General features: G+C 36.5%; 1 protein-coding gene across 1 annotated transcript in view; it reads left to right on the top strand.

Annotated features, from left to right (window-relative positions):
- Nucleotides 1–13,133, top strand: part of LOC140230404 (asparagine--tRNA ligase, cytoplasmic-like) — a 32,849-nt gene extending 19,716 nt beyond the window's left edge. Inside the window, exons 12-20 of the mRNA XM_072310551.1 lie at nt 1,782–1,818; nt 2,382–2,459; nt 3,398–3,519; nt 3,861–3,996; nt 4,399–4,512; nt 5,672–5,719; nt 6,102–6,185; nt 8,893–9,024; nt 9,611–13,133. Coding sequence (XP_072166652.1) covers nt 1,782–1,818; nt 2,382–2,459; nt 3,398–3,519; nt 3,861–3,996; nt 4,399–4,512; nt 5,672–5,719; nt 6,102–6,185; nt 8,893–9,024; nt 9,611–9,742 — 883 coding nt within the window. The 3' untranslated portion in view covers nt 9,743–13,133. The remainder of the gene's footprint in view (nt 1–1,781; nt 1,819–2,381; nt 2,460–3,397; nt 3,520–3,860; nt 3,997–4,398; nt 4,513–5,671; nt 5,720–6,101; nt 6,186–8,892; nt 9,025–9,610) is intronic.
- The last annotated feature ends 9,391 nt before the right edge of the window (nt 13,134–22,524 follow it).

Here is a 22,524-nt window from a genome sequence, read left to right as displayed (position 1 = left end):
AATTTTTTATATTGGTTTTGTGGTCTTGTCCCTATTAACTCTTTATGTGCCACGTTCGCATGCCCGATTCAGTCGACGGCGTGCTAACTTTGGATATTTTGCTCAAACGCACAAACCCACCCAAGTTGATTGATAAATGACCAATGCAGTACAATGAAACTGTTTCTTTTACTTCTATTCCAGCCACCTGTAGCATGTATTTTATGTGGTGATTGACTATAAAGGGGTGTTCCCTACTGGATCTACAAGTAAATTCTAAGTTTCTGTCACTGTTTTGTGTGCAAAAGTCATGCCTCTACAATAGTGCAGCCAGTGGTTATTTGAAAGACAAGCAATCATAGATTTGTCACACAATTTACATCGAGAACAAGGCATGGCATTTTCTCTTCAACATTGCTTCTTACATGTCTAGTGTGACAAAAATCTATAAAAGTTACATTGATTTGAAAAACAGAATGTTTTCCCACAGCATGACTACATTGTAGTCTCCAAATAATTTTGCACACTGGGGGTTCACATTTTGGCACATAGGGAGTTAAAAGACCAGAACATGCAGTCTTGTTTTAACTGTTTAAAGTTGTTAAGCAGTCCCCACCAATTAACCACTCTTTACCTTAACCCTAAAAAGACTGGGGGGGGGGGGGGGGGCCTAAAAGGCCCCCCCCCCTCGACATTTCGCGCGATTACTCAGCAACACGCAATGCTCTCGCCGCGATGCTCTGTGACCTTTTTCTTTCGAGTTTCCCGCACATTTTGACACCAAATTTGTGACGCCCGGGGGTACGGTTCTGAAGTTACATAACTTTTTGTACATGCACGTGAGACCGAAAATGGCTCAAAAATGTGATTTTGTGTACAAAGTCAATACAAATTGAGTTTTATCACATGGTTCATATAAATATGCTTATTTTTACTCTCAATGGCTAAAATCAATTTGTTTTAGTAGTATTATGCTTCAAAAAGGGTCTGCCACAAATTTTGCTGAAAAAAACAACAAAAACCAAAGGTCGAAAAAACAAAGAAATACATAAGAAATTCATAAAACAATAGAATAAATAAGAAATTAATTTTGATACCGAATTTTTTTTCAAGTACATTTGCTAAGAATGCTACAAAGAATATCTAGACCAAAAATGAGCACTTTTGGAGCTTTATTTACTGATTTAGATAAAAAAGTCTGATTTCTCACATAAATTAGCATAATTAATCAAAATAAAATAAAAGAAGACTATTTTGGAAAATCTAAATATATGATCTTGTAGATTACATCGCACACTACCATTGTGCAAATTTCCGCGGCGATCGCGCGATCCACGGCCGAGATCTTAAGGGGGGGCCCTTTAGGCCCCCCCCCCCCCCCCCCCAGTCTTTCGAGCTACCAAAATAGCCCAGTCTTTTTAGGGTTAACCCTAATCAGGCCGGCCTTTTTTGGCTATGCTAAAACCGAAGACAGAGGACTGTTTTCCATAGGAAACGTACACAAAATCACAAAACTGTGCTCGTTTTGGGGTGACATGCCGTTAAGAAAATGGTTGTGGTTTCACAAAAGTACGCGCAAATGTTGCAAATTTGGTCTAAAGAATTGCTTGAGACGAACAAAGAAGGTCAAGAAGCCTCATGATGTGGCCTTCTGACATTACGGAATTATAGCGCTAAACGTTGAGGTGGACGGATTCCACCCCCTGGTCCTTTTAGGGTAATAAACCTGTTTCTATGTTTATGTCATCAATAAAATGACTGCTCAGAGATTAAATCTCTGTTTGTCTTCCCTCCTGCTCTAGCTTCAGAGATCACTACCAGTCCAATGGCTACTGTGAGGTGAGTAGACACTGAACATTTTTTTTTTAAAATCCTATTTTTTGGCCACACTGCAACATATATCACAGTATCCCTAGACTTGAAGTATATCAATGTACAGTGTTTCTTTGCAGGCTGTACTTACCCCCTGCATTGACTCATTTAGATTGAGAAATGCTGAGAATGTAATGCTTGATAACCCAACCATTGTGAATGCTACACAACCATCCGGTCTTGTTCAAGGAATGTTCTTAATAGACGTAATAAACTGCTGGTATTTTTGCAGTTTTAACCAGTAGATATGATTTTTAGTATTCCTGATATTTGAGTGTACATCATCCATGCAGGTAAACTCGCTATCATCAACCCATCAGTAGATGATCTTTTGCATGTATTGTCCATATTAAAGTTCTTGTAAAATGTATACTGATACGTTGAATTTGTGGCACTGTCTTGTCATTTGATTCATTTTCTTCTGGTTTTGGATGAATTTGATTGCCTGCATTCATCTTAAATCACATCACTGAAGTAAAGCCATTCCAAGCCTTGATTGTAATTCTCTCTCCCTTTCTCTCGTTACCTAGGTGACACCACCAACAATGGTGCAAACACAAGTTGAGGGTGGTGCAACACTCTTTAAGCTGAACTTCTTTGGAGAAGAGGTTTGTTTCCCTAAGAATCTATGCTATCATTCTAGATTTATGTGTTGCATATACCTGTGGGTGCAGCCTGTAATACTGTATACGCTGTTATTTTCGCGTACAGATATTTTCCCGTATGAGGAGGTCACAGTCGTTTTCGCGATATCTTGTTTTCGCGTATTGACACAGAGGCCTTTATAAGCGCACTATTACCTTAGCGAATAGTGACATTTTCGTGTGTTGTTAAATTCACGGTCCAACTGTGATTCACGAAATTTGCAAAAATAAACCCTCACGAAAATAACTGCTTATTCAGTAGTGAATTGCTGGCGGTTAGTGTTTGTTGTGCTTTTACTAGCCTACTTTCAGCTACTGTGTGGACAACTGTTATTTATGATTGGCAGTTGAGTGACAGGTTTTTTATTAAAAATATTTTCTATGAATTATCCTTGGTCAACCTCTATACATGTTGTTTGTTTGATTTTTAAATCCATATCAAACGGTTTCCTAATAACTGGTGAAGTTTTTAGCTTTCTGTAGACCTAAGCAACTTTTCGAAGGGAGTTGTGTAGATCATAGAGCCAAAGAAGATATGTAGGGCCTACACATGAATTTGTTCAGGAAATGCTTAACCAGTTTATGAGTGCACTTTTGTGAAATCTAATTTACACAACAAATAAGAAGTAAATGGATGCCTTCATATTTTTTTCCCAAAGTAAGAATGACAGGAAGAACAGTAATGTCCTCAGGCCCCTGATATGAATTATTTCTCTCGAGATTCTTTTGACCCTAGTATTCTCTGCTCTGCATTTTTCACAGCAGTACAAATGACTCATTTACATCCATCTTTGTGTGCCTTAATTTTGCTGTTTAAAATCTGAAAAAAGGCAGGTGTTAATGTGTCTATGAGAAGAGATCAACCTGACAAAGTTTACTGCTGCCATCTCCCTCACTTATAGGCCTTCATGACGCAGTCCTCTCAGCTGTACCTAGAGACCGTCCTACCCTCCATGGGGGATGTCTTCTGTATAGCACAGTCCTACAGGGCAGAGCAGTCCAGGACCAGGAGGCATCTAGCAGAGTAAGTTAGCTGTATTGCCAACAGAGAAGGCCCTGAGGATTTTACTACTAGTTACAAATTTGTTTTACAAGTTGAAAATGTGTAAATTCTTAGTGAAGTTTCGGGTACTTTTTGAAGTCTTAAGAACAAGATGCAGGGATAATTTTATGTCTTGTAGAAACTGGGGTATTGCATCATTCATACACTACACTGATATCTCTTGATAAATGTAGGATATATTAAGCAGGGAATCTTCATCAAGTTATTATATGGCTCATAAGGAGAGTCTAAGTCTAATAATTTTCAGAGTTGAATTAAGGCTGTATAATTTCCAAAGATGTTGATATCTTTCCATACACAAGGTACACCCACATCGAGGCTGAGTGTCCATTTATTTCCTTCAATGACCTTCTGGATCGGCTGGAGGATCTGGTCTGTGATGTCGTTGACCGTGCCCTGGCTTCACCTGTAGCTGATCTCATCAAGGAACTGCATCCTGTAAGGACTACTTCTTGTTTGCTTCTTTGTTTTATTTTAGCTTCTAAGTTTCCTCTCTTTTTTCTCTCTTTCTGTCAATACATTGTATGTCCTCATAATCTGTGTCCTGTCTCTCTGCTGTGTGTACGTATATCAAATATTTTGTCTTTTTTTTTTTCATTGCAGAGGTGGTTGCAAGTAAATGCACCAAAAACAGACAAAAGTAGAGTTAATTGTGGCAATATATGTTTCTTTACTCTTTGTGTTTCAATTCAGAAGTGATTGCGTTATTTGGTTTTAAAAAGATGTTTTATGTTACATATTGATGCACTAACAGTACAAATTAATGCCATTGTGACATTTGCAAGAATCTGTTATTCATGTTGGGATTTATCGTGTAAACTTTGTTTGATGGTATTGCAGGAATTCCAGCCTCCCAAGCGTCCCTTCAAGAGAATGGATTACACAGATGCCATCGTCTACCTCAAGGAGCATGACATCAGGAAGGATGATGGAACCTTCTACGAGTTTGGAGAGGTGAGATGCATTATGGGTAGTGTTGAAAGATAGCTGAGAGAGTGGATTTCAGCTGTAGTCTGGAAAGGTGATGGCATAAAATAGTCAGAAGGACATTTTTGAATAACTCGCCTTCCCTTGACACCAAGGACCGCTTTAATAAGATGAGCTGAGTACTGGCAGTAGGTGATTTGTATAACAAAATGAGACCAGGTTAAAGCTAGATGCAAAGGAAAGTTTGACGAAAGGAGATACTGTATACACTATATATTTCGCGGGGGGTTTATTTTCGCGAATTTCGCGAGTTGGGAGCTATTCGCGAGATTAACAACACACGAAAATATTACCTTCCAAAATGAATCCCTTGCATTGATGATACGAACATTTCAGTATTAGTATACCATGTCACGGCTTACCGAACAGACCATACTGGCTAAGCTTGTTTACGTACATATAGCACGTCCACGTCTACTTACGAATACTGCAGAGAGCCAATCCATTATCGCAAGGGGACCACTCGTCAGAAATCTAGCGCGATGGACTTAACCACTTCAAAAATGTTGAATTCTAGTTCGCAGAGTTTGGTAAGTTTTTTTCATGCAGTGTATAACTAGTATCATTCTTATTTGCTAGTAAGTTGAAAATTCACACTTTCTTTGCCACTTCATATTTTCTCTGGTCCCCCAATCGCGAATTTAACCACTCGCGAAAATGTTTGACAGCGGCAATTCGCGAAAATTTATGTACGCGAAAATTATAGCGTATACAGTAAACCATCCATATAGAGTAGTGACAGGCAAAGTTTGGCATGTTTGGCATATTCACTCCCATGCTGCCATGCAGTATTGGATGTTAGCCATTATCATAGTTGTAGAATTCAGTACACATCATGAGTTGTAGAATTGAAATTCAAGTTGTATGATTGATATTTCAATACCTTTGTCCAACTTACATTCTTGAATTTATGGTACTTTGCTTATTGACTGCATGTAATGCAAAGAGTGTTCAAAGACCGTGGGTTATATCAGGACAGGTTTTGACGGTGGGGGACCTTTGTTGTTCCTCGTTGGATTCAGTAAAGTGAACATGTTCTCTGCATTTGCTCTTCATGAAAACTTGATGCTGTTTGCTGACATCCCCATGGTGTAAATCTTTCTTTCTTTTTGTGACTCTTACACAGGATATTCCTGAAGCACCGGAAAGGAAGATGACAGACCAAATCAATGAGGTGAGAAAGTTTTTAATTTATTTTTTCTCAATCTTATTTCTTCTCCAATGGGTCCTTATCATTTATAGTATATCATGTGTATATTCCTCCAGTTAGAGATGCAGAAGTTATCAGTGTTTTAATGTGCAATGTAAATGGCTGGTTTGTGAATGTAGTTCACAGTGTAGCTTAATTTACATGGTATTTGAAAAGCCTTCCTGAAGATATAGCATTACGACGAATAAATGGGTATGACTTTCTCCATTGGTCATTTTAAATGGCCATCAAGAATGACAGTGACTTTTAATTAGTTATAAACTGTTTTAAAGTAATTGATAATCTCTCATACTATGAATACATAGCCAGCCAAACATTGATTACTATCATTCTGTCCTACCTGCAGCCAATCCTGCTGTGTCGCTTCCCAGCCAACATCAAATCCTTCTACATGCCACGTTGTCCTGAAGACCAGCGTCTCACAGAATCAGTAAGTTTAACCCTAAAAAGACTGGGCTATTTTGGTAGCTCGAAAGACGGGGGGGGCCTAAAGGGCCCCCCCTTAAGATCTCGGCCGTGGATTGCGCGAACGCCGCGAAAATTTGAACAATGGTAGTGTGCGATGTAATCTACAAGATCGTTTGTTTAAATTTTCCAAAATAGTCTTCTTTTATTTTATTTTGATTAATTATGCTAATTTATGCGAGAAATCAGACTCTTTGATCTAAATCAGTAAGTAAAGCTCTAAAAGTGCTCATTTTTTATCTAATTATTCTTTGTGGCATTCTTAGCAAATGCACTTGAAAAAAAATTTGGTGTCAAAATTAACTTCTTATTTATTTTATTGTTTCATGAATTTCTTATGTATTTCCTTGTTTTTTCGACCTTTTGTTTTTGTTGTTTTTTTTGTACAAAATTTGTGGCAGACACTTTTTGAAGCATAATACTCCTAAAACAAATTAATTTTAGCCATTGAGAGTAAAAATAAGCATATTTATATGAACCATGTGAAAAAACTCAATTTGCATTGACTTTGTACACAAAATCACATTTTTGAGCGATTTTCGGCCTCACATGCATGTACAAAATGTTATGTAACTTCAGAACCGTACCCCCGGGCGTCGCAAATTTGGTGTCAAAATGTGCGGGAAACTTGAAAGAAAAAAGTCATAGAGTATCGCGGCGAGAGCAATGCGTGTTGCAGAGTAATCGCGTGAAATGTCGAGGGGGGGGGGGGCCTTTTAGGCCCCCCCCCCCCAGTCTTTTTAGGGTTAAGGCAATGAATCATGTTAGTGAAAAGATGAGTAGCAAATCCCTTTGCACTATGAGTGCCTTGTAGCATTATTTGCCTTTAACTGACATTGAAGCATTGAAGTTCAATACAGTACACCTGGGAAGTCACATCATGTTCAGAAGTACAGTTTGTTTTCATTATGCTAACATGCAGAATTGCTTGATTTTATTTATTCTTATTACCTTTGCCAAGGAAGGAGGTTAAAATGATCATTGGTATTGGTTTGTCCCGCTCTGTTTGCGAAATAGCTCCAAAAGTTGTGTATGAATCAAAATGAAACTTGTAAAAAGTCGATATTGACACAAGGAACACCTCATTCAGTTTTGGAAGTAATCTAGGAATTTTTATGGATTTTTGTAGGATTTTTCATCTTTTGGCATATAAGGTCAACGAACTTGTGGTTCAAGCTGCATAGTATGTGCTGGAGGTTTACGCATGCGCACTCAAGTGCACGCTCTGCTCGGGCAGGGTGCCGTGCAGTGACATAAAGAAAAGGCTTCTATTTTGGGAAATTGCTTGAAATGAGTTGCTGGCTTGGCGGAGGTCTGTGCTCTCCTCCGAGTACTTCTCTAGTTTTTATTGTCCCCGCCGAACGAGTTCGAGCAGGGGACTATGAAACGGGCTCCGTACGTGTGTGTGTCTGTGTGTCCGTGTGTCCGTCCGTGCGTCCGTCCGTGCGTCCGTCCGTGCGTCCGTGTGTGATCAAAATGTTCTAAATGCTACTCCTTCGCCATTTCTAACCTTGTGACCTTTGACCTTGACCTTTGACCTACATTTTGCTTCAAAATGCTACTCCTTCGCCATTTCTAACCCGATTTTGATTCCGTTTGCTTTATATGATGGCACTAGGTGAGGGCTTCAAAACTTGTACACAGAATTTTGACCTTTGACTTCTTTGACCTTTGACCTTGATTTTTGACCTATATTGTACATTGCCTACAAAATGCTACTCCTTCGCCATTTCTAACCCGATTTCGATTCCGTTTGCTTTATGTGATGGCACTAGGTGAGGGCTTCAAAACTTCTACACAGAATTTTGACCTTTGACTTCTTTGACCTTTGACCTTGATTTTTGACCTATATTGTACATTTTGCTACAAAATGCTACTCCTTCGCCATTTGTAACCCGATTTCAATTCCGTTTGCTTTAAGTGATGGCACTAGGTGAGGGCTTCAAAACTTCTACACAGAATTTTGACCTTTGACTTCTTTGACCTCTGACCTTGATTTTTGACCTGTATTGTACATATTACTACCAAATGCTACTCCTTCGCCATTTCTAACCCGATTTCGATTCCGTTTGCTTTATGTGATGGCACTAGGTGAGGGCTTCAAAACTTCTACACAGAATTATGACCTTTGATTTCTTTGACCTTTGACCTTGAGTTTTTACCTACATTGTACATTGGCTACAAAATGCTACTCCTTCCCCATTTCTAACCCGATTTCGATTCCGTTTGCCTTATGTGATGGCACTAGGTGAGGGCTTCAAAATTTTGACCTTTGACTTCTTTGACCTTTGACCTTGATCTTTTTACCTATATTGTACATTGTGCTACTAAATGCTACTTCCGGCGGGGACATATATTACGCACCGCGTAATTTCTACTTTTCCTTGTTGTTTTTTGTAGGAGTAAATAGTTTGTTTGTTAAAACTATGATTATTGGTACCTGAAAATATGACTAAATATACCATTCACCCAACTTTGAAACTCTAGCATTTTTCCTTTTCACCCTGTCATATATACTATGTTGGTAAGATGAATGTCAAGTTTAGAGAGAGAAAACACACACACAGAACATGAAATGAAATGAAAAAAACAAACAAACAAAAAATCATGCAGGAGAGACAAGAAGAAAAGCAGTACCTGAAAGAGAGACTTCCTGACATTTTTCCCTCTAGGTTGATCTACTGATCCCTAATGTGGGTGAGATTGTGGGAGGCTCCATGAGGATCTGGGATTATGATCAGCTGATGGAAGGCTACAAACGGGAGGGCATTGACCCCAGCCCTTACTACTGGTACACTGATCAGGTGAGTCTTCTACCTTTGTCATGGCCCCCTGAGTGAGTTGTCGTGTCACTGGTTAGAGTAGTGTGTTGAGAGACTTTTCTCAACAGTTAGCAGTAGCTCTAAACCAATTTTGCCTATACACATCATTACTATACATTATATCCCATGTGATTGGTCTAAGTTTGCAGTCATTTTTGTTGTTCTATTTTGTAGATGAATTGTGATACAACCTAAATAGATTTTTCCCTCTTTAGGACCAATTGTTTACATTGAATCATGGACTGATGTATGATGACAAGTCCAACCTATGTAGTTCATCCCACATAAATATGGCTTTCTCTTCAGCCTTCATTGCCACAATGAAGTAAGCATCTATCCCTATACACAATACGCCTTTAGCTCTACGAGTGTTCAAAGTGGAAGTGGAAGTGTTTGAGATATACATGTACACACTTGTTTTCTTTACTTTTTATAGACTCTTAATCGATGAACTGTGTTAAATTGTGTGATTGGTTAATTTGTTCTTTAGTAACCAGAATATTGCCATTGTTCCAATCTATACTGAGTGAACCTTTCTGTAATATGTGATTTCTAATATTTCTACCAGAGGAAGTATGGAAGCTGTCCCCATGGAGGCTATGGACTGGGCCTTGAGAGATTCCTCACCTGGATGTTGAACCGACACCACATACGGGATGTCACTCTTTACCCACGATTTGTAGAGAGGTGCACCCCATAAAGGACATAGCCTCATTCCAGACACATGACTGATCCATAACAGAGTAAACATACAGCAATTCATGTGGGAATTTTGTTTTGTTTTCATCTTATTGTATGTATGCATGATAACTAATATACCAGACTGTAAAGATATAATGTGTCTTTGTTTGTCAACAAGACTTCCACTTATTTGAAGTCTTTGTTAGAAAGCAGCTCTTTTCAGCAGTATGTACCTTCTCACAATGTCAGCTTGCACCTATTGATGGGAAAAAAAATGTTTGAGTATCCCTTTCTTAAATGAGGGAAAAGTGCAAATATTCAGTCACCTGATAAAACAGTTTCTTTGTTTGCAAGATGTGAACAAATCGTCAATGGTGAATTGGGGACACTTTGCATTTCACATTTTCTTTGATATTTCCTTTTCTGTCATTTTTTTTTTCTGTTACCTTTTCAAGCTTGTAGCATTCTGTAGTAGATCTTTCTCATGTGGCTTCAGAGCCAGTATCATTTAGCATAGAGGAATTACATCCATCTTCTCCTCATGTAAATTACATTGGTACTCAAGAAATGAAGTCACAAGTCAGAATCTGTACTTAAAATGTATGCCCTGATTATTTCTTGTATGGGATTTTACTGAGAAAGAGTGGAATACTGGGCCATTGGATGTTCCTAATGCATGATCACTGTGTCTAGTAATTAGGTACATAAGAAGTAGTGATAGATATATGAACACTGCAGTTTCTCTGCAGCATGATTGAAAAATATGAAATATTACTGCATGAAGATATTTGATTAGAATAGTCGGTAAATCTTCTGGATTTTTTTTTTAACAACGGTGTTACACTATGCATGACTTGCTTTAAGAATACATTAAATCGTCAGCTTTTTGACATGCTGTTCAATACATGAAGCTGCCACAGTGGTAGGCTTATATTAAGGATTGCCATCAAACAAAATGATGGTATTATATTGAATTTATAACCCAAGCATAGAATCTATATGGCATATGTCCAGATTATGAGTTGGCTCTGCGAGGGACTTTAAGTATACATTATGTACTACTAACTTGTTTAATTTTGCTTTGCACTGCATCATGCCTTTAGATAAATTTATTATTTCTTGCAATGTCATGAAGTCATTTGCCATGAAGGACAGGATTTTGTCCTTTCTTTGGAGGATACAATTTTATGATGGATGGACAAACTCTAGTATGAAGGAATCACAAAATCATGGCAGCACAGCTTGAATGAGCTGTGGCAGTACATGCAGTAAGCCTTGTATGTTTCCAATCCAGTCGAACCAAAGACAAGGGTTTGAGTTGCACAAATTATGGTTTGTTACCTCTGCCAAGGAGGTTATGTTTTTGCTGGCATTGCTGTGTTTGTCTGTCTGTTTGAAAAATAACTCAAAAAGTTGAGAACAGATTCGAATGAAACTCATCAGAAAAACTGGTACACTGTAATGACACAAGGAACAGATGATCTAAAATTTTGAAGTTATCTGGGCCACTGTCGGAATCCAAGATATTTTTTTCTTAATCATTTTTTTGAAGAACTATCAATGGCAAATAGGGCCACAAACTACGGAGTTCAAGCTGCATGTATTTGAGATGTGCATAATTATGCGTACTGAGCACACGCTTGAGGCGCAGCTAGCGTGTCATAGGCTCATATGAGTACAGAAGCATCTTTATTCTGAGAAAGAAGGGCAATTTTCAACATGCATGTATGGGGGGAAATGAGCTGCTTGCCGGAGGTCCGCGCTCTCTGAGTGCTTTTCTGGTTTCATAAAACGATGTGGAGTAAATGTTTGTTTTATGCTATCACAATATAGAAATGTGAATGTAAAGAAATAATACTGTGTCATGATGAAATCAAGAGCAGAAACACCACCCTATAATTTTATGTAACTGATTTCATACTTGATATTGGCTAACAAAAGTGCATATGAAGAACTGCTACTTGATTGTGTGAGATTTGTTTTTCTTTTTTTTTCTGCAGTATATTTAATGTAACCTTCAAACTTTGTCTGGTATTCACGGGGGTAGCAGTAGCTATATGTTGTTGTTTTGATTTTGTATTGTGTGCTTGCTTTGAGTAATTGTTTTTTTCAACAGTTGTCATTCAAAATGAACTGTATACGAACATTTTGTTCCTTCTTCATTTTCAAAAGATGCTGAACAACCTTTGAGAGTATATTTCTATATGTACACTTCGGGACCTATTTAGATTTGATCCTGCAATTAGTCAATGTGTACGATTGTATTCCTGTGAGGAAAATCTAGGATTGTCTTGTTTCTTGATTGGTCACTATGCCATCTCTTCTTTAGAGGCCAAAATGTAAGAGTAAGTTTGTAGATTGAGACACTTTACCAACAAACCTTAATGCATAGCATTCCTGAACCCTCAAAAAAAGAGGGAAACCAGTTTGATAAAGGCTACACAAGAATTACAATTCACAAACTGAGACATGTAGAGTTAAGAATTAAAGGGATGGTATAGTTTTGGTTGAGATGGGACTTCATGTTTCTAACTTTTTTGTGTGATAATGAGAAAATTCTTTAAAAAACATAAAGAACATACAATTCTAAGAATTCCAAGTGTATTTTTTCTGAAATTGGATTTTGAGATGGCTGAGATATTCAAGAACAAAGAGAACCACTTTGTTTTACCTTGTGTTTTAATACCTCAGTCATTTCAAAACCAATTTTGATCAAATCAACTTTTGATTCCTCTTAGAATTGTATGCTCCTTAAGATTTCATAGGTGGTTTCTAATCATTGCGCAAAAAAGTTAAAATCTCAATTCCATGTCTCAACCAAAACTATATTATCCCTTTAAAATCTTAATGCTTTAGACTGAATGTATACTTGCTGAAGGCTGTGCCATGAAAATTGTCATTAAACAATAGCTGTCTGGGTATAACATGGTGGTATTTGTATTCCTTTACTTTAGAGTGATAGGGATGGTTTAGTTTTGGTTGAGATGGGGATTCAGCTGTCAGCTTGTGAGATGATTATAAACCACTTATGAAATATTAAAGAACTTACAAATCTAGGAGGAATTCAATGCTTATTTGATGAAAATCAGTTTTGAAATGGCTGAGGTATCCAAAATCAAATTAAAACAAAGTGATCCGCATAAAAGGTGGGTCTTCATCTCGACCAAAACTATACCAAGGAGGTTCAAGAGAATGGAGTCACAACCATCTTATTTCCTTTGCTAGATGTTCGATGCCGCCGCTCAAAAATACTTGAAGCATGTGCCAAACAGGATCTGCCACGCAGATATGTAGGAAGACAATTGACTCGTGTCTCATTGAATAATCACCAACCACTTTCTTAAAGGAAGATATATTTTTGTGAAGGTAATTACTTTTTGCTATCCCTTCTTATAAAAGGTAGGTGGTACAGACACAAGGATGCGTGAATAGAAATTGCGCAAAAAATGCTGAAATAAAGATGAAAATTACTCAACTGGCATACCCGGGCACTAATCTGATATATCTATCAATAAAGAATTATATTTTAAGATTATTCCATATTAGTTTTATTTGTGGAAATTAAGTGGAAAAGTGATAAAACCAGCTTTCCAGGATGGTACAGTTTTTAACATTTTCACATGATATAGCTCTGATTTACACTTTTGCACAAATTTCTGGATGGGATTGACTTTTGTTTTAAATGCTTTCATTTCATTTGATAAATAAATAAGCAAAATATGGGCCGCCAACATTATGTTGACGTTCAAAATGAATCTTCAGATTGCTCAGCAAGACGGCGGCATCAAACATCGATCATCAAAGGCACAAATGCACATTTGAAATTCTTTTGTACATCAATAGAAATCTGACAATTGTTTGAATAATTACAGACAGTTGGAACTCCAACTCTTAAACCTCCTTGACTATACTAGTACCATCCCTTTCAATGTCCACTTGCCTTATGTGTGTGTGTGTGTGTGTGTGTGTGTGTGTGTGTGTGTGTGTGTGTGTGTGTGTGTGTGTGTGTGTGTGTATGTGAAATTAATTCAGATGCTCTACAAGCATGTACATGCAGTGTTTTAATTTGTTTTGATTTGTGTTAATTCATGATACTGTACCCTCAACATCATTTTGCGGTGAAACAAATATCAAAAATGAATATTCCAGATATTTTAGATAATTTTTCTCCAAATTACTTGAATATGCCCACAAAAAAAAAAAAAAAACCTTCCAATCCAAGAATCTGGTTATAACCTAATCTGTCAATCATTACTAAAGTACTCATGATTAACAAAAGACATTAGAATGCATCCTCCCCAGACCGAGCATAACTTACACGTTCCCATGCCATATCTATTGTTAGTCACATTAATATCACAGAAACATGCATGCAAGTTATGCTGAGTCAAGGGGAAGGTGCATTTCAATGTCTTTTGTTAAACATATCGTATTTTAGCATTACAGTCAGCTCGGCTCAAGTTGGTCCACAGGTGCACCACTTAACAACACAAGATGGCAAAACAACATTTGTCGAAAATTCATGAAAACTGACTTAGTCACATATTTCAGCTTATTGTAGTATAATCTAACTCTTGACCAAATCTTGAAATCAGAACCCATTCCGTTACTGAGATAAAATGCTCCCTCCCAGTGGGAATTGTTCAAATTTTGTTGACAAAACAACCTAAGTGGCGATACGCTTGCCCCTGCTCAACACATGTCAGTGCGTGCAAATTGATTTCACGAGACCCTTATTTTTAGAATAACTTTCATTTAATCAAAACATACGTTGTTTTATTGTGTAATGTATTACACCGTCAATATGCGTTCGCTTCTGCAGCATATTACTGTGTAAACGTAGATGGCAAAACAACATATCCCATGTAGATACGTTGTTTTGCCCAGTCCATGAACGACGTATGTTGAGCAGGGGCAAGTGTATCGCCGCTTACGTTGTTTTGCCAACAAAATTTGAACAATTCCCACTGGGAGGGAGCGTCATATCTCAGTAACAGAATGGGTTCTGATTTCGAGATTTGGTCAAGAGTTAGATTACACTAAAATAAGCTGAAATATGTGACTAAGTCAATTTTCATGAATTTTCGACATACGTTGTTTTTTGCCATCTCAAGGCCAAGATGAAAGTTGGGCACAGAATTTATGTACATTGTAAATGTACTCTCTACGTAAATTCTGTAAGCACCATTCATTACTGTTAGGCACTCTCTTCACAGAATGAGAAATCATACAAATTGTAGCCATGCATCAGATGCACTGTACCAGTACTTCAATGGCATGTGGTTGTAAAGTAAAAACAGATAAACAATGTCTCCCTTTATAGCTGAGAAGTCCTCTTTAATAATCACATCCAATTATCTTCATGTAAAAGTTGCCACTCAAACTCTGGCAAGTGGGACGTATGAAGTTAACATGAAATCCTGAGGCCAAATGTTCTAGTAGTCAAGGCATTACATAGTTATGTTACATGTATAGATTATTCTGTATTTCCTACCACACTTCACCACACAAATATGGAAATGGATTTGTACCCAGCTAATTGCAGTAACCACACATTTCCATTCACATTCACATTTGAAACACTGCTTGCAGGATATTAGAACTGCGAACAGGCGTACATGTAATATGTTGCACATAATATATACACTACTTTAGTACTGTACTGTAGCTACCACTTACTGGTAAACAGTAACTCCATCAATTTTGACTGTGTGAAGTCACAATATTGCGACCTAGCAAATTATGCTGTATGTTGGAAAACATTGATGTCATGTAATATATTCCCTGTAGTCACAGTAGAATTATTTTTTGGGGGGTCACAAAATCTCTTCTTGGCCAATGCATGGGCAAAAATAAATGATGGGGATACAAAACAGAAATGATTTGATATCCATCACTCTAGTACATTAAACAATGTAATGTCCTTTTTTTTTAATGCTAATGATGGATACATACATATTATGTTGCTGTACAGAATAAACATGACGTTGTAGATAGAACAGGTGATAGATGTACTAAGTAATTGCTGTTAGTTTCTGGTTTGCTTTCAATTCAGTTCTACAGCTTTCAAGTACATATTCTATAACACTTATGACCAAGGCTGGCAGACTAAGAATGCACATGCATAAAAATGTTCAAAATGACCACACAAAAAAAAAAAAAGAAGAAAGAAAAAAAAATGAAATTCTCATGATTATCCTGAGAGCAAAGTATTGAAAGATACTGGAATTGTAAAGGCAACATCATTTTATCAGCTTCCTATGTCAGAGTAGATATTATGTAACTCACACAACATTGTAAAACATGTTCACATGTACTTCATAAGTCAAGCTATTAAATCTACTTGCTTGTTTATTTTTTCTTCAGTAGTGATGGAAAAGAAAATGCACTTATGATCAATATGACTATTCTGTCAGTCTCATGAATAGTCATATAACAGGTATTAATTATGCACTATTCCTTGAGAGTCACAAATGTGACACTAATCAGATAAAAATTGTCTTCCGAGTAAAACTATGCATAGAGACTACATGAAGGAAACAGTTTGAATTGCTTTTTATTTTGCCAATCACATGGTTTTCCAAGAGCAATTAAAAAAATCCAAGCTCATCAATAAAGTGCATAATATAAATGTCTATTCATACACATCAAATTAAAATCTATCACTCAAACAAAAGCTGTATAAAACTGTTCTCATGACATACATACACTTGGTTTTCAACAAAAATAAATTTAGATGCATCATCAAAAACATAAAATTACCAACAAGAACACGCACTGTGAAACACACCAGGCACATGTTTCAGTCTTGACATAAGGCTAGGTGGAGTTAGGTAAAAAAAGAAGAAATACACAATTTATATTTTTTATTAACCAAAACACAAACAAGAAGAGTATATCCATCAATGGTCCAAACATGATCACGAACAGGGATTTTTTTTTTCTTTTTTTTTTCATCGCAAGGATGTCTGAGTACACACTTAGAAGGGAAGCCGACCCTGAAAGGCAGCTAGCATGACAGACCAGAAAAGTGGGAAGACGAGTGTGAAAGTTTTAGCAAATTCTGATAATCACTGAAAGAAATGCAATTTCTTTTTTTGAAGGTATGATCAATCAAACACAAAATGGCAAATTTTGTGATGTCACATGTGAGACCAACCCCTATTTTCTCTGTACGTTCGCAGAAAAAAAAATTAATTTTTCCATCAAGTAAATTTCTAGTCATACATTCACCGTTAATACCATTATTGCATATATTTTTCTATTTAACCCCTGAAAGGATAAAATAACATTGTCACCAGTAACAATGCAAAACGAGAGGGAGAGATTTTATGGAATGTTATGCACAAGGCAAATGGAAAGTGAGCTCACATCCTACATAATGGACTTACCTTTAAAATGTCGTATTTTTCCAATATCTATGGTATTTAGAATTTGATAAAACTTATCTTGTTCCCCTGATACTCCTGGTTCTTTTCAAACAAACATATTATTTTCAGGGTGGATTTCCCATTAAAGGTAATGAAATAATAGTACAAGTCTTGTGTAGTGAAAGTCTCACAGATATCTGGGAAAATAGATTTAACGGTGTCGACTGTAACGACGTTACCTACATATGATATCATTGAATATGCAAACAATATACAATTTACTTTGATGCATGAGGTTGTTCAAAACAAGCTGCAATCTTGCAAAGTTTGTGTAAATATCTGATCCACAGAAAAGAAAATAATGCCTCTGGCACTACTTCGTGGCAGAGGCATAAAAAAAGTAGAGAAAGATTCCATTATTTCTTTCAATCAGAAGTTCAGACTTTGTTTCATAATGAAGGTAGAAGAGCTCAGAGAGTAGAGCTAAGTGAACATCTATGCTTGTAGAAACATACCACAAGCTGTTTATCCCACAAAGACAGACTGATATTGCTACAACACGGATTTCCCATATACACTTGCCCGAGTATACTCTGGACTCATCCTCAACAGGTTATTAGTGAACATGGAATCAATCACATCCATTGATGTGTCATAACATTAGCTACCAAAGTCCTTGTTGTTTCAGCTGTGAAGAAGAAAAAATGTGTTCAGATGTTGGGGACAGCTGACATAATAACACAAGGCTGGTGTCTGATGCTATCTTGAATGTGATACATTCCCTTGTCTAGAAAGCAGGAGATGAGCATCTAACCGGAGGGCCAAAATCTAAAAACAGAGGTTGAGTTGCACTCTCTCTACAAACTAAGTAGACCATGCTTATTTTCAAGTTTTTATTGTAACAAACAATATTCCACTGGTCTACCTCAAAAAATTTGTTGCGAAAGCCTCCAAATCCAAGATGGCGTCCAAGATGGCCACCACATTTACTGAATTTGTTATTTAAATGATAGAATTCGATAGAAACATCATATCTCAACAAATGTGATGTCATATGAAAGAGAATAAAATTTTCTACAAGTTGATACCATTTTTGTGGGTTATTGTGATAATTGGATTGAGATTTTAAGGAAAAAACACTCATTTTTTGATATTTTTTTGAAAAAAGGAAAATCATGAAAATGCTTGATTCAGCATGAATCACTGAAAGACTAAAGGATTATCTTGAAACGTTTCAAGAATTTTGTTTGACATATAATTAATATTTAGAGAAAATTAGGGGTCAGTACCATTTTCGGTTCAGGAGTTATAATGTCTCAAACTTGAAAACTCACTACGTAAAAATGGCCACTTTAGTTGTGACCAAGACCTTGTTGGTTGTAAAAAAGTCTGCGCGCGCCAAGACTACTACACGCACCACTGACACTGGCGGTTGTAGCAGTGCCAGTGGTGCATATAGTAGTCTTGACAAATGCAGACTTTTTCTTTGACAAACAAGGGTTTGTGCCTGCAAACTAACTTTTCATACCAAGTGGTAGCTCAGGTGATACTGATCGCTAATATTTCAATGTAGATTGTTCTGAAGCAGATGAGAGGAAGCAAAAAAACAAAACAAAACAAATTCAAATAGAGGTAGTAGCTTGAAACTTGGCACCAGTCTTGTTATAGATAGTTTAAGACAGAAATTAGATCAACCGCTCAAACAAAAAAAAAATCAAGATGACAGCCATCAAAGTTGACATAGTGTATTGCGCCATATTAAATGTATTATTTCGTTTTTGATACAAATTTGTCTGTTGAGCTATCTTAAACCGTCTTAAGTTTTTATGGTCACATTTTTCAAACCAGTGATATTCTACTCTCCGAAAAAGAAAAAAAAAAACAAATTGAGTGGAAGTTTTTACTTTTGATGTGAGGAGTGAATAAGAGAAAACGGTGAATTTAGAGTGAAATTGGAGTGACTTTTGAGTGAAAATGTTCTTTTTCACTCATTTTAGAGTGACCTTACACAGAGCTCCACAATAACTTTTATTTTTGGTGGCCCAAAGGCAAATATCCGACCTTTTTTGGTGGCCCGATTAGGCCACCAAATTCTTCATTTCTGACATTTTGGTGGCCCGACGTGCGTTTTTTGTGGCCCCGGGCCACCGGACCACCGTTAGTGTCGAGCCCTGCCTTAGGGATCACTCGTCACTCTTCGAGTGATCCCCGAGGTCACTCTAAAATGAATGAAAATGAACATTTTCACTCTCGAGTGATCCTGATATCTAATATAGGAAAGCATCTACCAATGGCATAAGTTCAGATCAATTGTGACACTATAACCCACATGAAATCAGCCTAAAAACAATGTAAGAAAAATCTGATAACGGAAAATACAGTTTCAGCATGATTATTTGTGAATGTCAATATACAGCACGAATAATCAATTTGGACAATTTTATTCGAACAATATACTGAAAAGTAATTTCGCACAACAGTTGAACACATTTAAGAGCAAAGTTGAGAAATTGCCGCCATATGTTGGATTTTTTTGGTTGTTTTTTTTTTTTTGGGGGGGGGGGAGGGGGACTGGATCAGAAGGGCTTTCAAGGACATCTACATTGTACGGATCAGACATTATTACACATATACCATCATCATTCACGTTTCTACAACAGCAGAGTAACATACAAGTAAAAAAGCATATCTTTGATACAGAAGCATTTCTTTTTTATCAAAGATTGGGCCTTACCCAAACACTGGAATGAGCTCCACCCCACCCCCCCCCCCCAAAAAAAAAAAACCCTCAATATGGTTTACACTAGTACAATATCGTTCGGATGTATACAAACATGTAATAGACAGCAATACAAGAAGATTAAAGAAACATATCAAATTATAAGTTATAAGTTGAGATAACTTTGACGCAACACACTAAAGGTATTGTTTACCATTGGGAGAGATATCACATTCGATTTATATGTGCAGGTTAGTTGTATTACAAAACATTCTACCATGTAAAAAAATTATAATACAGCCTAAAACATACGGAGATATCACCATTTCTTTTCAAGAAACCATAACCATGATAACTGTTGACATAAAAAAAAAACATTCTTATCAGATCTATTTAATATATCTAACAATATTTAGCATTAATTACACTGATTTAAGTTTGTACATTAATCCCTAACTCACAGTTTAGAACTAGTTTGACGAATTAAGTAAAGCTGGGTTTTTGTTTTACGTGCACTAATGGTAAATAATGCCTTGAACGACTACCTCGATTAATTACCGCCATCTTGAATTTTGTGTGGATACTATTTTTATCGCTAAATATTACACATTGGCAAAATTTGTGCCAAATTTTAAGCTCCTATCTCTTTTTGGAAAATACTTTCTGTTCAATCTTATCTGCCTCAGAACAATCTACTATGATGAAATGCTACAGCAATAGCGACCAACGTCACCTACCACTTGGCATGAAAAGTTAGTTTGCAGGTACTTGCAAGTCACTAGACCATTACAGTATTACATGTGACCATGTAAACACATTGTAAGCAAAATTCATAATGCATAAATATAATTTTTTCAAGTTTTAGATGTTAACTTGTCAACAGTGTATGATATTGTCTGTAATTCCAGAAATATGAATTATGTCTCAATCTCAGTAAATCTCAATCTCAATCGCAGGTTTCAAAATAATTCGTCAGTTCTTCTTTGATAAATACTAAATCATGCATTTTTATATTTCTTCCTTTTTTCAAAACAATATACAAATATGGATCCCCCCCCCAAAAAAAAGAGAAGCAAACAATCCCCCCCCCCCCATATATCACAATACACAGCTAAAGTGGTATCAACTTTTAGAAAGTTTTACTCTCCTTCATATGACATCAAATTTGTTGCAATCCAATGTCTCTATCAAATTTTATGTTTGAAATGTTAATTTCAATAAAATGGCGGCCCTGTTGGACCGCATCTGTACTTTGCAACAAATCTACTGAGGTGTACTTACGGAACATTGCTTAGTATGCTTAATATTATGTATGGTCTTGTTTATAGAGAGAGTGGAACTCGAAAAGTAAGCACGAACTTGGATTTGACCCTCTCTGACGTCTTTGGGAACAGATGCGTGTAAATAACATATTATGTAAAATGGGATTTCAAGTTTGAGACATTATAACTCCTGAACCAAATACAATACTGACCTTTAATTTTCTCCAAATATTGATTATATGGGAAAGATGTTAATTTCTGCATGGTTTTCATAAACATTTTAAATTTTATTTTTTAAAACTTTTTAGAGAAATATTCATGGTGCATTCTGAAAAATGTCTCCATAAAAACCTAAGATGGTTTGAAATGGCATTAAAATGTTCAGAATATATAAAAACCAAATAAATAGACAGCAAAACAGACAAAATTGTATCAAAATCGAAATGATACATTTACTTTGGCGCAATACACTATGTCAGCTTTGATGGCCTGCAATCTTGAATTTTTTGAGTGATTGATCCAAATTTTGTTTTAAACTTTCTATAGCAAGGTTGTTTCAAGCTTCTACCTCTATTTGAAAGATATGTTTTGCTTCATCTCATCTGCTTCAGAACAATCTACTTTGAAATAATAGCAATCAGCGTCATCTGAGCTACCACTTGGTATGAAAAGTTAGTTTGCAGGCACAAACCCTTGTTTGTCAAAGAAAAAGTCTGTATTTGCCAAGACTACTACATGCACCACTGGCACTGCTACAAGCGCCAGTGGCAGTGGTGCGTGTAGTAGTCTTGGCGCGCGCAGGCTTTTTTTATGACCAACAAGGTCTTGTCACAACTAAAGTGGCCATTTTTACATAGTGAGTTTTCAAGTTTGAGACATTATAACTCCTGAACCGAAAACGGCACTGACCCCTAATTTTCTTCAAATATTAATTATATGTCAAACAAAATTCTTGAAACGTTTCAAGATAATCCTTCGGTCTTTCTTTGATTTATGCTGAATCAAGCATTTTCATGATTTTCCTTTTTTAAGAAAAATATCAAAAAATGAGTGTTTTTTTCCTTAAAATCTCAATCCAATTATCACAATAACCCACAAAAATGGTATCAACTTGTAGAAAATTTTATTCTCTTTCACATGACATCACATTTGTTGAAATCTGGTTTTTCAATCAAATTCTATCTTTCAAATAACAAATTCAGTAAATATGGCGGCCATCTTGGACGCCATCTTGGATTTGGAGGCTTTCGCAACAAATTTTTTGAGGTAGACCAGTGGAATGTTGTTTGTTACAATAAAAACTTGAAAATAAGCATGGTCCACTTAGTTTGTAGAGAGAGTGCAACTCACTCGTTAAGTAAGCGACTTTTTGGGGTTTGGCCCTCCGGTTAATCTGGTAAAAAAAAAAAAAAAAAATGATACTGGGAGCTTCCCATTTATTAATCTATTA

Source organism: Diadema setosum, chromosome 7 (genome assembly GCF_964275005.1).
Source record: "Diadema setosum chromosome 7, eeDiaSeto1, whole genome shotgun sequence".
NCBI classification, from domain to species: domain Eukaryota; kingdom Metazoa; phylum Echinodermata; class Echinoidea; order Diadematoida; family Diadematidae; genus Diadema; species Diadema setosum.
The sequence above is the reverse complement of the archived record's forward strand: the minus strand, read 5'-3'. Positions and strand labels throughout refer to the sequence as shown.